The 17,396-nt window shown below is 33.2% G+C and overlaps 2 protein-coding genes across 2 annotated transcripts; both read right to left on the minus strand.

Moving 5' to 3' along the window:
* Positions 1-909: 909 nt before the first annotated feature.
* Positions 910-2,314, minus strand: LOC128246085 (uncharacterized). The gene is made up of 2 exons (XM_052964293.1): positions 1,773-2,314; positions 910-1,450 (listed from the first exon to the last, which is right to left on the minus strand). The coding sequence occupies exons 1-2, from the start codon at positions 2,312-2,314 to the stop codon at positions 910-912; spliced, it is 1,083 nt and encodes a 360-aa protein (XP_052820253.1).
* A 5,585-nt stretch (positions 2,315-7,899) lies between these two features.
* Positions 7,900-9,370, minus strand: LOC128246087 (uncharacterized). Its single transcript, XM_052964294.1, has 2 exons — positions 8,832-9,370; positions 7,900-8,440 (listed from the first exon to the last, which is right to left on the minus strand). Exons 1-2 carry the CDS (start codon positions 9,368-9,370, stop codon positions 7,900-7,902), a joined length of 1,080 nt encoding a protein of 359 aa, XP_052820254.1.
* Between the last annotated feature and the right edge of the window lie 8,026 nt (positions 9,371-17,396).

Below are 17,396 nucleotides of genomic sequence, written 5' to 3' on the forward strand. Positions count from 1 at the left end.
TTCTAATTTGTCCATATTATAATAATTTAAGGAAAGAATACTTTAAACCTTATTTTTGCATTTACAAAACAAAAGTTTATAACTTTGATGTCATCAGATTCAAGAAAAACTTGAATAAAGTAGTAGTAAATTTATGTACTTTGCATTTATATTACGATCACGAAATTAACATGATCTGATAACTAAAACCATTATTACAAAAATGTTTGAAATTATGCAACATCTCTCATTGACCATGTCTTTGCTTTTTACGACAAAGTGATATAATTTATATTGGCTATGAATGTTGTAAACGTTTAATGCTGAATAAATGTTATGTTATGTTATGTTATGTTATGTTATGTTATTTATCGACAAAATACTTCTTTGTACTAGGATCAGCAAGTCGCGCTTGTTAACGCTCTAATTACGACTTCCCCAACAGCCGCGTAGATGAATGCACGCTAATACGCAATTGCGTAATGAAAAGTTTACGGGTCGACATTTTCGTCATACCAAAACCACCGAATTTGAAATAAAAACCGAAAGGGAGTAGAGGTATGGAGTGAAGGGGTTAATATACCCCAATGCATTGATCTGCGTAATCCTAAATTAGCCCTAGCTTCACACCTGCACACATCGAATAAAGCGAGCATACCTGAGAGTGGAAGGGAGTGCGTATGGGCATAATTTTCTTAATAGGCTTTGTACATATGTACAACTTGGGAAGTTTTCAGTATAAAAGAGAGCACTTCTGAAACTTTCAGTGAAAGTATGTTCACATAATAATTAGAAACATGGAAGGACCAACATTCTATATATCAGTGTAAATTAATTTGAATTACAAACTATGTACATTTATATTAAGTAAATATAATTCAAGAGTTAAACATAGTGTGTTTGGATACTGTTTCTAATTATATAACTTCATCAGACATCTGTCGATCTTGCGTTTTTTATCATTTCCAAAATTGCTTCCCTTTCGCTTTTCGGAATATTATGTTGTTTCTTTGCTATTGTGACTGCTAATTCCTGAAGGTCATCGCTCTTTTCGTTCTGTATCTGTTGTGGCTTAGACATGAGCTGCCTACTTTTATTTCTTAACACCAGGAGATACACTACCAAGTTGAAGACATCTCCGAGGTTGGTGAATACGACCCCGAAGTAGTTCAAAATCTCCGGTATTTCCAATGGATTGTCCACAAACAGTGACCAAGCTCCAAAAAGACCAAAACACCACCATTGCAATACGAACGCACACACGAACATTAGCATCCTCTTAGCAGCTTTAATGTGGCGCCCAACAGCGTTCGCATATGTGCCGAATCTGTATTTGCGGATTAATGTATCGCTGCGAATCCTGATGAAGGTAAGTATGTAGAGCACAATGTTGGCAACCAAAATAACTGGTACTGGGATGGTAGTGAGCACCATATTTGCCACGTGGCCCTTGATAGCGTCGTACAAGCATCTGGAAATATATGTTCTAACTATTACTCTAGCTTGTAACATAGTTGTGTACCATTCATATCAAATACCATTCATAGCTGCTTGTGTATGAACAATTAGCAAACCTGATAAGCGTTTGTTTTTCAAATTGTATGATTGGACATTAGTTACACTGTTTGCTCATATAAAACATATGGAATTATATAAAATTAAAATATCTCTTCTAATTATATATATATGATATGATATATATATTTATCATTTCATAGCCTGAGAATTATCATAATGCAAAGTATGAAAACAGTAAAAGTGAAAACTAAAAGTAGTTTGAGCATTTGACTTACGCAATTCCCATCGGCCCAAACTGCTCATACGTGGCTGCAACCGTTGCCCCAAAGATGGGGACACCAAAAGCCCAGATAATCAAACAACTATCGTACTTTCCAAACGAAATTTTCTTATTCAGGAACATCATGACGAAAACGTGGACAGCCACGACATTCACGATGAGAATCTGGGCAACAACAAAGACCGTCATAACAAATCCGTAAAATGCACACAGCTCTTTTGGTCTCACGTGATCCAAAGTGAACAGAATCTGTAGATGGTCCATCAAATGAGAGGCACAGAACATCCCATCGCAAGTTGAAATGTAGACGACAAGCCTCTCTCCTTTAGACCATTTAGTGAAAAACTCACCAGCCTTGCGACGCTTAAAGGACAGAACAATGGTTGCCACTGCACAGCTGAGACTCGCGAGTAAGCATACAATTGCGGGTATGTGTATATAGTAAAACATTCCATTAGCCAACCCGTAAACTGGAATATCGTACCCATCTTTAAACAGAAATGTTTCTGGCTTTGTCGTGTTATTTGGCACCATCATCTCTAATTGCTGCAATACAACTAAACCTATACAAAGGGAACGTTCAATTGCGGCCACCTGAAAACAGCTGTTATTGAGTGGCAGAATGCGACCTGCCATGATAACAAAACATTCAATTGTGGTTTTGTCGTTTTCTTAATTATAGACATTTATTTAGATCAGGACAACGGAATGTCTGGTTATTTTTTAGTGTGAGCTTGTTAACTACAGACATATTCGAGCCTTAGAGTCGACACACACACGGCAACACACATGGAATACATAAATAATGTACTTATCAATTAACAGCGGTGTTAAGAACTTAAATCGGCCAGCGAAACCTGGAAATCAATGTAGGCAATTAAATCGGTAGACGAGGTCCGGCTGTTTTCCCCCGCAAAACGATTTTATATGAGTCACTATAGCGGTTAATATGTATGTCTTTCTGCCATCATGCTGCTGAACTCTAGTTACCTTAAGTCACCATAGTCACTATCAACATTTGGTCATTGCACGACATCAAACTTGGTAGATTTGGTCATTGCACAAAATCATACTTGGTAGATTTGGTCATTGCACAACATCACATTTGGTCGAATTGGCCATTTAACGACATCATAATTGCAAGATTTATTATACTGCCAAACGTATCTTTTCTGATCCTTACCTAGCACGATGTGTCAACGTGCTACTGCTTTTATTCTCTGCAGGGATGTCAATAGCGGTTCTGCAGTTGACATTTACAATAAACACTAACTATATATATTAGTACCTATGACTGTTGTCATTTTCTTCATTCATTCATAGTACTGTAAAGAAAAGAAATGACACCCACACAAAAATGCACGGACGACATGTTCTTCTTGTGCACTACTAGTAAACTAAAAATGTACAAGTGATGAACTATATACATTATAAAATAAGCCAAAATGTACTTTTCTGGTTCAGTCATTATTGTCTTACTGTATTGTTTTGGTATCACTGATAATACCATTTTAATAACTTTGGTTTAAACAGTATCTATTTCAAAATAATATTATAATGATATTCATAGTTAGAGCATATTCAATATTAAATTGTTGACGGAGGTAATAATATATGAAAAATAGACAAATGAAATATGCACAAAACAAAATAGTTTGACAGAATTGAGAAGGAAGTTATGGTAGCTTATACTATGCCTCGCTTCTGTCACTCTTTCAAGCTACATGTAATGGTGTAAATGTTAATGATTTATGATGTAATGCCATTTTCATGAATTTTGAAATAAAAACAAACGGTTTCTACAAGTCATATACTGGTCATATTTGTATATTCGTGATTAAAAATAATATAAAACAAAATTTATACTTAATATGAATTTCTTTTCAAGCCAACATTTAAAAAATAATGTCTGCATAATGATAGTGTTGTGTAATGTTTGTTACTAGAATGAGAAACAACATCAATTTCATTATGTGAAGTAATTTATAAGTACATTGCAAAGCTATAAATCATTGATTTAAACAACAGGAAATGATTTTAACTCAATTTCAAAAGAAAGGATCACATTCTAAGTTGATCGAAGTACCATTCTTTTACTCAGTCTTTAGGCGTAAACACTATTAATAACAATAAGTTCAGATAGAACTGTATTTATAAAATATGTCAGCATTGGAACACAAACACGTTTTCCTTGATGTATACAGAGCATGATATAAAAAAGCAATGTTTAAGGGCTATCACACTGATTTGAATTATCAAATTATATAACCGAAGCATGCAAGAGAAACGAAAATATGTAAAATATTGCCTTTACATAAGAAGTAAAAGTACTACAGAAAAGGAGGACAGTACTTAACATGAGAGTTTTCATTTACTGACAAGTATTAAAAAATGTAATTTAAAAACACACCTATTCTTGAACATTAATGAAGTCAATTTGTTGTACATTGTAATTCAGAAACTTAACATGACACTTTTACGTAATTATAATACATTATCACTGTTTATATATATATAGTTGTTCAGTATCATAACACTCGAAGGTGATTTAATAACTTGAAATTATAGAAGTATATTAACTAAATTACAGAAAGGTGATGTCCCTATCATTAATGAACTCTGAATCTTGAGATGAAATGCCATGAATCAATATTAAAATTTTGATTTCGTGTTATTATCATTATGCAGAAAAATGATTAAAACAAATGATTTTGATTAAGAAATAAATCCTAAGATAAAAAATACTTTATATGACATGTATTGCTTGGTAGGCCCAGAAAAGTCCTACTTAGGTCAAGTATGAAGTTGAAAAATATGTTTGAAGGTGACAAAAGTTCTTACTGAGAACGAAATAAGACAACATAAAATGGCTATGGAATAACGAACATTGATTTTTTAAACATACAATATGTGTTACACTTAGACTAATGTCCCGCATTTTGTACAATCTATGGCCTATGAGCAGTTAAGGTGACATCTTTGTGACTCGAACTACTTGTACCGAACTTTTTTTAAATAAGTAAAATGTGTTTGAATAGAAGTTGGTATTTATTTAACGGCATTTTTGTTTGCCAACGTCATTTTTGAAGCCCAGCTGTTATTTCATAATTTAAGGGAGACAATCATTGCAGGCGTATTGAGATTGACCTGTTGACTGTACCTTTGAAATAATTTCCCTTTGACAATTATATATAGTTAGTCCAATCATAAACATATTCCGTGATATTTCATTGGTCAGATGATTTATGTTCAAACAATACCACCATGTTCAGCATTTCATAAGTTTTGTGGAAAATTTAATTTGATTTTGTGTTAGTTTAGGAAGCTTATATGGCAAATATTGTTTTTAGACTAAATTATGTATTTTCGTAGTGTTGTTTAAGCAGACAATAATTCCGAATTCCGCTAATTGTAATTTAAACATAGTTCATACTGCGTTCATTGAGGTTAAAGGGTCACAACATAGTTTTATACACACTTTTTCCCTTAAAATAAATTGTCAAGTACGAATATGTGGTCTAGGATGCCATCTCTATTATTTACATGTAACATTGAGAATGCTTCTTCAGACTGGTATGTTGTTAAAGTCCGAGTAAAGTACATAATTTATAGTCGTTCTTCTTTGAATTCAGCTCAATTCAGCGCAATACTTGTTATCAGAAAGAAAAAAACAAAAACATTTGTCCGTCAGACAATTACCGGTGTCTGCTGTACTAGAACTTTGCGTTCTTTCGGCCTGATGCAACATTAATTCCGTGAATTTCAAATATTAACGATAACTAACTTATAAGTGAGTGATTATTTTTAGGAGAAACACGACAGACGTTTTTGATTATTTAAATCAAATTGGTTTGGATTTATTTTTAAGGAAATATATGGTTATTATGTAAGTGAAACGCTAGAAATGGCATTTCTTTCCAATCTAAAATGTGTGTAAACACATACAAATGTATTGGGAAAGGAATTAGTAGTGTATAACCTCAACACAAATAGCTACGAAAGGTTGAAGCTGGTGCTGGGAAAATAAACCAATCAAAAGGCAAAAACGTTTCGGTTGGGAGGAAAAGATAGCGTTGGTCGGGTTACTGGACACAAAAAACATTTGTTATTACGCCCAAGTGTTATAATATGTATAAACCAATATGCAATTATTTTCACATATTTGACAAATATTTGTAAATATTAATAAAATAAATGCTATATCAATTACAGCCATAATAACGAGAAATTAGTCAGGTAAGTCCCATGCCTTGAAAACACGTGGTCATTGTCATTTAATGATAATATTACAATTTATTTAACTTAATTATGAAACATAACTGAAAAAGCAATTTAAATGGGATCTACATAGGATAAATGACATAGTTACGCTTCAGGCAAATCCAGTTAGGTTTTATCTGTCACATTTAATAAGTGGTCTATTTCTTTTGGAGTTTACCGTTTAACGTAGCCCATATGAGGTTTTAGTTGCGATGTCTACTTCAAAAAAGATGTTGCTGATTTTGGTATTCATAGAGATCTAGGGTATGTTCACATCTTTATTATGTCGGCAGCACAATCAATTTAATACTTAAATTGATATTTTAATCTCATCAATTCAAGGAACATATAAACCCGTTCACATGAAGTATTGATTTTGTTTTGTGCGCCCGCTCCTATATTTAATCGCCAACCAGATTTTTGGTCGTAAATAATTTGTTTAAAGGCTGAAAAAATAATCAATTATAATAGTTCTACGCTAGTTTAAGTGTTTTTGTAAACCGATGCGTAATGTTTTATACTGTATATCGATCGGTTTAGCATTGGTTTTAATAAATTAAATCAAAATGGCGGCTTCCAGTATAAACACTGTGGCTCGAATTTTCGACATTTAATCTTATTTTTGACAATAATTGTGTTTGGACCACACTGAAAGTCATTTTCATTGTCTTATACATTAAAGGGTCATGAATTGAATGAATAATTATGCAATAAAACATGTGTATCTGATACTGGTGGCTATAATATTGCGTTATTAGTGATTCTTTTTGGATGGAAATAGGAAAAATGAAAAGTGACTCAACTTAGTATTATTTGTCAAGTCAAGTCATAATACAAGTGACCAGAATTTTACCTTATAACGTCGATGCTGAAGAAGACACCTTCACTTGACAGAAACATGGTTCATTGTTTGATCCAAATTGATTTATCAAAGTCATTTTTGACCAAATTCTGACAAAAACAACAGTTTTAAATAAATATCTTTACACAAAAAGCATATCAACGTTGGTCTGGATAGACCAAAAAATACTTGCTTAACCTAAGTTTATCACCTTAATTTCTATTTTCTTTAACAGTATAATCCAGGATTATCATCACATCTCACTGACCATAAAATTCTCTGAACATTTCATTTCGATAAGCACATGTCATAGCATTTACTGTGATAAAACGAAATCAAGAAATTTAAATATATGTGGAGTCTGATATTTGATAAACCAGTGTAAAATATAATTTTTTAAACATCCGAAATCAATCCTAACGAATGTCTTGATACAGTTGCAAATGGTGTTAAAGTGATTCAGGTAGATTTATATAAGTCGTTTAAAACTTTTCCCTAAAAGCAGAGTTATATTTTATTATGAATAATCGTCATACTTAAGACATGTTTTAATTATATTAAAAATTTGGTTTATCCATATAAATGTGTGAACTTAAACGGATGAATAAATAGTATGTATTCGGACATTTCCCCAATGTCCTTCAAAGGTTCAATTCAAGATGCATTTAAATGGGTTAAAAGGCAATTTTAATGAGCAATCTTTCTTATATATATTGATTATAGGAAAGAAATATTTTTCGCTCTTCGCTGGCTTCTGGTTTTACAAAAAATGACCATCATTTGTTTTTAATTATATTTTTTCGCTCGCTCGCTCTAATGTTTTTGGGGGGCAAAAATCCGAGGAACGAAATATTGATTTGGAATGGCCTAAACCAGGATGCACTCTCTATATTTAAGATTGTGAATGCTACTCCAGACTGATATTTTGTCCGGTTGAAACTATGTACATTTATATTAAGTAAATATAATTCAAAAGTTAAAGATAGTGAGGTTGGATACTGTTTCTAATTATATAACTTTATCAGACATCTGTCGATTTTGCGTTTTTTATCATTTCCAAAATTGCTTCCCTTTCGCTTTTCGGAAAAATATGTTGTTTCTTTGGTATTGTGACTGCTAATTCCTGAAGGTCATCGTTCTTTTCATTCTGTATCTGTTGTGACTTAGACATGAGCTGCTTACTTTTATTTCTAAACACCAGGAGATACACTACCAAGTTGAAGACACCTCCGAGGTTGGTGAATACGACCCCGAAGTAGTTCAAAATCTCCGGTATTTCCAATGGATTGTCCACAAACAGTGACCAAGCTCCAAAAAGACCAAAACACCACCATTGAAATACGAACGCAAACACGAACATTAGCATCCTCTTAGCAGCTTTAATGTGGCGCCCAACAGCGTTCGCATTTGTGCCGAATCTGTATTTGCGGATTAATGCATCGCTGCGAATCCTGATGAAGGTAAGTATGTAGAGCACAATGTTGGCAACCAAAATAACTGGTACTGGGATGGTAGTGAGCACCATATTTGCCACGTGGCCCTTGATAGCGTCGTACAAGCATCTGGAAATATATGTTCTAACTATTCTCTAGCATGTAACATAGTTGTGTACCATTCATGTCAAATACCATTTATAGCTGCTTGTGTATAAACAATTAGCAAACCTGATAAGCGTTTGCTTTTCAAATTGTATGATTGGACATTAGTTACACTGTTTGCTCATATAAAACATATGGAATTATATAAAATTAAATTATCTCTTCTGATTATATATATATATATATATATATATATATATATATATATATATATATATATATATATATATATATATATATATATATATATATATATATATATATATATATCATTTCATAGCCTGAGAATTATCATAATGCAAAGTATGAAAACAGTAAAAGTGAAAACTAAAAGTAGTTTGAGCATTTGACTTACGCAATTCCCATCGGCCCAAACTGCTCATACGTGGCTGCAACCGTTGCCCCAAAGATGGGGACACCAAATGCCCAGATAATCAAACAACTGTCGTACTTTCCAAACGAAATTTTCTTATTCAGGAACATCATGACGAAAGCGTTGACAGCCACGACATTTACGATGAGAATCTGGGCAACAACAAAGACCGTCATAACAAATCCGTAAAATGCACACAGCTCTTTTGGTCTCACGTGATCCAAAGTGAACAGAATCTGTAGATGGTCCATCAAATGAGAGACACAGAACATCCCATCGCAAGCTGAAATGTAGACGACAAGCCTCCCTCTTTTAGACCATTTAGTGAAAAACTCACCAGCCTTGCCACGCTTAAAGGACAGAACAATGGTTGCCACTGCACAGCTGAGACTCGCGAGTAAGCATACAATTGCGGGTATGTGTATATAGTAAAACATTCCATTAGTCAACCCGTAAACTGGAATATCGTACCCATCTTTAAACAGAAATGTTTCTGGCTTTGTCGTGTTATTTGGCACCATCATCTATAATTGCTGCAATACTACTAAAGCTATACAAACGGAACGTTCCATTGCGGCCACCTGAATGAATGAGCTGGTTGGAACTGTATTTATACTTACTAGAATTTTAATGATGTATCTGCATGTGAAGTGTACTATTGGAAATTATAAAAGTATAAACAGCTGTTATTCAGTCGCAGAATGCGATCTGCCTTGATAACAAAACATTCAATTGTGGTTTTGTCGTTTTCTTAATTATAGACTTTTATTAAGACCAGGACAATGTCTGGTTATTTTTTATTGTGACCTTGTTGACTACAGACATATTGGAGCCTTAGAGTCCACACACACACGGCAACACACATGGAATACATAAATAATGTACTTATCAATTAACAGCGGGGATAAGAACTTAAATCGGCCAGCGAAACCTGGAAATCAATGTAGGCGATTAAATTGGTAGACGAGGTCCGGCTTTTTCCCCCGCAAAACGATTTTATATGAGTCACTATAGCGGTTAATATGTCTGTCTCTCTGCCATCATGCTGCTGAACTCTAGTTACCTTAAGTCACCATAGTCACTATCAACATTTGGTCATTGCACGACATCATACTTGGTAGATTTGGTCATTGCACAAAATCATACTTGGTAGATTTGGTCATTGCACAACATCACACTTGGTCGAATTGGCCATTTAACGACATCATAATTGCAAGATTTATTATACTGCAAAACGTATTTTTTCTGATCCTTACCTAGCACGATGTGTCAAAGTGCTACTGCTTTTATTCTCTCCAGGGATTCAATAGCGGTTCTGCGGTTGGCATATTAGTAGCTATGACTGTTGTTGTCATTTTCTTCATTCATTCATAGTACTGTAAAGAAAAAAATGACACCCACACAAAAATGCACGGACGACATGTTCTTCTTGTGCACTACTAGTAAACTAAAAGTGTACAAGTGATGAACTATATACATTATAAAATAAGCCAAAATGTACTTTTCTGGTTCAGTCATAATTGTCTTACTGTATTGGTTTGGTATCACTGATAATACCATTTTAATGACTTTGATTTAAACAGTATCTATTTCAAAATAATATTATAATGATATACATAATTATAGCATATTCAATATTAAGGTACATGACCACGTTACTCCGAAAAATATGAAAGTCGGCCGATTTCAATAAAACTTGGAACAATCATCAATGACTCTACTTTAACGAGGTGTAATTTTTTTTTTAAATCCCGTCTTTTGTTGATTTACAGCGCCACCTAGCGGACACGTGCTATTTGGCGCTAACTTTGATAAAACCGTAAAAAAATATAACTTTACGGCTTTTTTTTTACAAAAAAAAAATCGGAAATATAATTTATTGTACGATGAATAAATAATCCTATAATTTTAGTATAAGTATTTAAGAAAAAAATAATTAATTTTAAGTTTTATGACCAAAAGGCTTTAATAAGAAATCGCCAAAAACAGATACCAATCGGTGAATTTGACGTATTTATCTCGAAAACGAACTCGGGAAGGGTATGTTTTTATTTAATCATAGGAAACGGAACGGAATAATGAATACAATTATGTAAAAAAATAAAAAATTGACTGTGAGGTTAATTGCTAAAAGATATAAGTAACCTAAGAAAATTGATAGAGTTAGCGTGATTTCTACGCCACTGTCAACGTCAATATAAAACACGTCAAATTAGTGACGCCATTGGTTTGTTTGATGCATGAGAATAGTTGTGGATGGAACGTTGTATTCGTCCATAAACGATGGTATCTGTACATAATTAATTTCCTTCCATGTAAGGTTTTTCATTGGAGGCAGTCGTGCAAACAAAATCCATAGATTACTAACTAGTTGTGTGTAACCGTTGAGAACACTTTACACGACACAAATTTTACCATATTAATGTCACCGTGTTTTTAGACAAAATGTTTTCCCGGTATAGCATCTGAAAACACTAATGTTATAATTATATTACTCTATGATATCTAAATAGCAGAAAAAGTTTTATAGCATAAAAAAGTATTTTGGTTTAGTGGGGTTCGTACTCCCCCCATTATAGTCAAAAAGAAAAATAGAAAACATCCGGCTAGTCCACACGGTCACGGGAACTTTAACAAATGCTGGATATGTTGACCTATTAAGGATACATTGATAACATCACGTGATAATGTCAATCAACGAATCACGCAACACCATAGCCGTGATAAATTTTCAATCGCATTATTAACACAAATGAAAACTGTGGTCTTCAAAGACGATATTTGAGCGAGTCACTTTAATGATTAGATTTAATACTGTTCGATTAAAAATAAAAGCCTTTTTTCACGAGTCTTGATGGCTAAAATTAACATCAAACATTTCAGGTTTGAATAAACTTCGTTTTACGAAATTGATTATCATTATTATTATTATAACTATCATTTGCATGACCCCTGCTACAAAAATGAAGAACACGTAAAATGTGTAAGACATATATAGTGCGTACCCGTGTATCACGTTCTGGAAATCTTTTCTCAATTCGGTACCCTGCAGTATGTGCGCCTGTCGGTAATTCTCGTCCCTTAGAGACGTACACCAGGTTGGGCTGCATGAGGAATGTTCATTGAACATGTGGGAGGGCAGGGCGTCTAAACTGGTCTTTATTCCATGCGTGCTGCCCTTATTTTGACTTATTCCATAAGAGAAGCATTTCTGAATATGGGCAATATTATTGTTTGATAATGATTTGTGTTTTGATTTTAGCTTATACAATTCATTTCCGAAATTTTTGACAATATTTTTATCATTTGATTTTTTAAGTTCTGGAAATAAAGACCGCTTGACGCGAGTAAAAGTGGTTGAATCTCCGTCCATTGTCAAGCGTTCGATATTCAACCCCTTTTGTTTCACTTCCTGTAAACAGGTAGATGTAAGAAAGGGTTCCATCGCTTTTGACGAGCCATTCCAGTTTTTTCTTCATCTCCTGTTGAATAGCGGTGGTGCACGAGATTTCGGCCACACTTTCAATAGATGGTCCGATCTCTCGCTCGCGGGCCTTCAGTGCGGTCTTACTGATTCCAGGCAGATTGAGTTCAGCAATTATCGCACTGATCTGAGACTCCTACACCTGCGTTGATCATCGCTAAAAGAGATATACAACAAGCATGTTTTCGACCAAGTAAACTAAGCGCTATTGACGCCTTCACATAATAATCGATAATCATGGTGCACTCATTTTATACTTTTGTTCATTTTACTGCTTTAAATGTTGATTTAGAAATAATGCTTTTTTTTCTAGGAAATGACGAATCTATGAAATGAAATCAATGGAATCAAATTTCGTTACAATATGTCAGGGCGTTTTTTATATGTATTGACGTTAATTCACTTATACATTTTGTGCTAAGTCTAACATCATTCACTACATTTGTTGGCACAACGCTGGCTATTGATATGGTGACAAAATTTACCAGCAGCTAATTTAGTGTTGACATCAAAACATCTTCTAGCTGCGGAGCCGTCACTCGTGGAATGCCGTTTTCCCGTAGGCACCAGATTAACCATCCTACACGTGTTGCAGCTGATATGAAGGATAGATCCAAGGCCATATATAGTTTCCCCCTACAATGCCATTGATGCAAAAACTGTTTCCACAAGAACTACAGGAGCTTAATCTTTCCAAAATTACACCGATTTCTACGACCCTGCGACCTTCTAGCCAAGGCGGGACGGTTTCGGGAACAGAAATGCATGTTTTCTTCTCCACATTCACATTGTTTATTATTGAGGCTCGATTTGCGTTACTCTTAGAAATAAACTGACCTTTTTTCCTCCTCATCTTTACCGGATGTTGTTAACGGAACGTGCCCGGAAGGACAATCCGTTTAAAATGACGTCAGTAACGTATAACTGACAATTTCGCGGCATTTCTACTAAACTTAAGTTCGTTATCTAATTATATGTTTAGAAAGCTTACTAATGTTAATTAGTTCGCTCCCGTATACATAACTACTAAATATCAATTCAGAACATATATAACAAATGACAAACAATATTATCAGTATTCTGACTTTGTTCGTAATTGTGATTGCAATTCACAACATTTGCAAACAGTGAAATTAAAATCATTTGCATAAACAAAATGACACTGCACAACTATTCTCATGCATCAAACAAACCTATGGCGTCACTAACTTGACGTGTTTTATTGACGTTGACGGTGGCGTAGAAATCACGCTTAATCTATCAATTTTCTTAGGTTACTTATATCTTTTAGCAATTAACCTCACCGTCAATTTTTTATTTTTTTACATAATTTTATTCATTATTCCGTTCCGTTTCCTATGACTAAATAAAAACAAACCCTTCCCGAGTTCGTTTTCGAGATAAATACGTCAAATTCACCGATGGGTATCTGTTTTTGGCGATTTCTTATTAAAGCCTTGTTGTCATAAAACTTAAAATTAATTATTTTTTTTCTTAAATACTTATACTAAAATTATAGGATTATTTATTCATCGTACAATAAATTATATTCCGATTTTTTTTTGTAAAAAAAAGCCGTAAAGTTATATTTTTTTACGGTTTTATCAATGTTAGCGCCAAATAGCACGTGTCCGCTAGGTGGCGCTGTAAATCAACAAAAGACGGGATTCGAAAAAAAAAATTACACCTCGTTAAAGTAGAGTCATTGACGATTATTTGTTCCAAGTTTCATTGAAATCGGCCGACATTCATATTTTTCGGAGTAACGTGGTCATGTACCTTAAATGGTTGACGGAGGTAATAATACATGAAAAATGTCAAATGAAATATGCACAAAACAAAATAATTTGACAGAATTGAGAAGGAAGTTATGGTAGCTTATACTATGCCTCGCTTCTGTCACTCTTTCAAGCTACATGTAATGGTGTAAATGTTGATGACTTTATGATGTAATGCCATTTTCATGAATTTTGAAATAAAAACAAACGGTTTCTACAAGTCATATACTGGTCATATTTGTATATTCGTAATTAAAAATAATATGAAACAACATTTATACTTAATATGAATTTCTTTTCAAGCCAACATTTAAAAAATAAAGTCTACATAATGGTAGTATTGTGGAACGTTTGTTACTAGAATGAGAAACAACATCAATTTCATTATGTGAAGTAATTTACAAGTATATTGTAAAGCTATAAATCATTAAATTTAACAACAAGAAGAAATAATGTTACACCAATTACATAAAGGATGATAACATTCTAAGTTGATCGAAGTACTATTCTTTTTCTCAGTCTTTAGGCATACACTCTATGTATGACAATAAGTTCAGTTATAAAGCATTGGAGCATAAACACGTTTTCCTTGATGTATAACGAGCATTATATAAAAAACCAATGCTTAAGAGCCATCACACTGATTTGAATTATCAAATTATATTACCGAAGCATGCAAGAAAAAAAGAGAGTAAAATATTGCCTTTACATAAGAAGTATAAGAACTACAAAGTAGTACGGACTATACTTAACATGAGAGTTTCCATTCAAGTATTAAAAATGTGATTTTAAAGAAAATCCCACCTACATTTGAACATTAATGAAGTCAATTTGTTGTAATTCAGAAACTAAACATTACACATGTACATATTTAATATAATATATTTTCACTGTATCTCTTTATATATATTCAGTATCATAACACTCGAAGGTGATTTGATAACTTGAAATTATTACAGTATATTAACTAAATTACAGAAAGGGGATGTCACTATCATTAATGAACTCTGAATCTTGAGATGAAATGCCATGAATCAATATTAAATTTTTTGTTATGCAGTAAATTGATTAAAACAGATGATTTTTATAGGGAAATAAATCCTAAGATAAAAATTAGCTATATGACATGTTAAGCTCGGTAGGCCCAGTATGGTCCAAAGACTTATTCCCACTTGGGTCCAGTATGAAAATGAAAAAAGATGATTGAAAGTGATAAAAATGTCTTTCTGAGAGTGAAATGAGACAACATTAAATGAATATGAAATAACAAACCTTTTGTACAATCTATGGTCAATGATGGTATTTATTTTGCGGCATTTTTTTGCTAACGTCATCATTGAAGTCCAGCTGATATTTCATAATCTAAGGGAGACAATAATTACAGGCATATTTAGATTGACCTGTTGACTGTACCTTGGAAATAATTTCCCTTTGACCATTATAAATTATATAGTTAGTCCAATCATATACAGATACCGTGATATTTCATTGGTCAAGTGATTTATGTTAAAAAATACCTCCGTGTTCAGCATTTCATACTTTTTAAACATAGTTCATACTTTTTGAGGTTAAAGGGGCACAATATAGTTTTATATACAATTTTGTTTCGTTAAAATAAATTGTCAAGCAAGTACGAATATGATGGTCTAGGATGCCATCTCTACTTTTACATGTAACATTGAGAATGCTTCTTCAGACTGATATTTTGTTAAAGTCCGAGTAAAGTACATAATTTAAAGTCGTTCTTCTTTGAATTCAGCTCAATTCAGCGCAATACTTGTTATCAGAGTGAAAAAAATCATTAATCCGTCAGACAGTTACCATTGTCTGCTGTACTAGAACATTGCTTTCTTTCGGCCTGATGGAACAACAATTCCGTCAATTTCAAATATTAACGACAACTAACTTATAAGTGAGTGATTAGTTTTAGTAGAAACACGGCAAGCTTTTTTGATTATTTAATTCAAATGGGTTTGAACTTATATTTAAGGAAATATATGGTTGTTATGTACGTAAAACGCTAGAAATGGCATTTCTTTCCAATCTAAAGTGTTTCATGTTTACATAAAAATGTATTGGGAAAGGAATTAGTAGTGTATAACCTCAACGCAAATAGTTACGAAAGGTCGAAGCTGGTGCTGGAAAAATATACCAATCAAAAGGCAAAAAAACGTTTCGGTTGGGAGGAAAAGATAGCGTTGGTCGGGTTACTGGACACAAACAACATTTGTTATTGCACCGAAGTGTTATAATATATATAAACCATTATGCAATTATTTTCATATATTTGACAAATATTTGTAAATATTAATAACATTTCTTAAAGCTCTTTCATTTACAGCCATAATGTCGGGAAATTAGTCAGGTAAGTCCCATGCCTTGAAAACACGTGGTCATTGTCATTAAATGATAATATCAAAATTTATTTAACTTAATTATGAAACATAACTGAAAAAGTAATTTATATGCGATCTACATAGGATAAATGAAATAGCTACACTTTAGGCAAATCCAATTAGGTTTTATCTGTCACATTTAATAAGTGGTATATTTCTTTTGGAGATTACCGTTTAACGTAGCCCATATGAGTTTTTGTTGCGATGTCTACTTTAAAAAAATATGTTGCTGATTTTGGTATTCATAGAGATCTTGGGTATGTTCACATCTTTATTATGTCGGCAGAACAATTAATTTAATACTTAATTTGATATTTTAATCTCATCAGTTCAAGGAACATATAAACCCGTACACATGTAGTATTGATTTTGTTTTGTGCGCCCGCTCCTATATTTTATCACCAACCAGATTTGTGGTCATAAATATTTTGTTTAAAGGCTGAAAGAATAATCAATTATAATTGTTATACGCTAGTTTAAGTGTTTTTGTAAAGGGAAGTAACCGATGCGTAGTGTTTTATACTGTAAATCGATCGGTTTAGCATTGGTTTTAATAAATTCAATCAACATGGAGGCTTCCGGAATCAACACTGTGGCTCGAATTTTCGATATTTAACCTTATTTTTGACAATAATTGTGTTTGGACCACACTGAAAGTCATTTTCATCGTCTCATGCACTAAAGGATCATTAATTGAATCAATAATTATGCAATAAAACATGTGTATCTGATACTGGTGGCTATAATATTGCGTTATTAGTGATTCATTTTGGATGGAAATAGGAATGATGAACAGTGACTCAACAAAGTATCATTTGTCAAGTCAAGTCATAATACAAGTGACCAGAATTTTACCTTATAACGTCGATGCTTATCAGGAACATGGTTC

Source organism: Mya arenaria, chromosome 9, assembly GCF_026914265.1.
Source record: "Mya arenaria isolate MELC-2E11 chromosome 9, ASM2691426v1".
NCBI lineage: Eukaryota > Metazoa > Mollusca > Bivalvia > Myida > Myidae > Mya > Mya arenaria.

Coding starts and splice junctions, on each gene's coding strand:
- LOC128246085 (XM_052964293.1), bottom strand. CDS start 2,314: ATGATGGTGCCAAATAACACGACAAAGCCAGAAACATTTCTGTTTAAA. Junction 1,451..1,772: donor TTTGGGCCGATGGGAATTGC/GTAAGTCAAATG, acceptor ATATATTTCCAG/ATGCTTGTACGACGCTATCA.
- LOC128246087 (XM_052964294.1), bottom strand. CDS start 9,370: ATGGTGCCAAATAACACGACAAAGCCAGAAACATTTCTGTTTAAAGAT. Junction 8,441..8,831: donor TTTGGGCCGATGGGAATTGC/GTAAGTCAAATG, acceptor ATATATTTCCAG/ATGCTTGTACGACGCTATCA.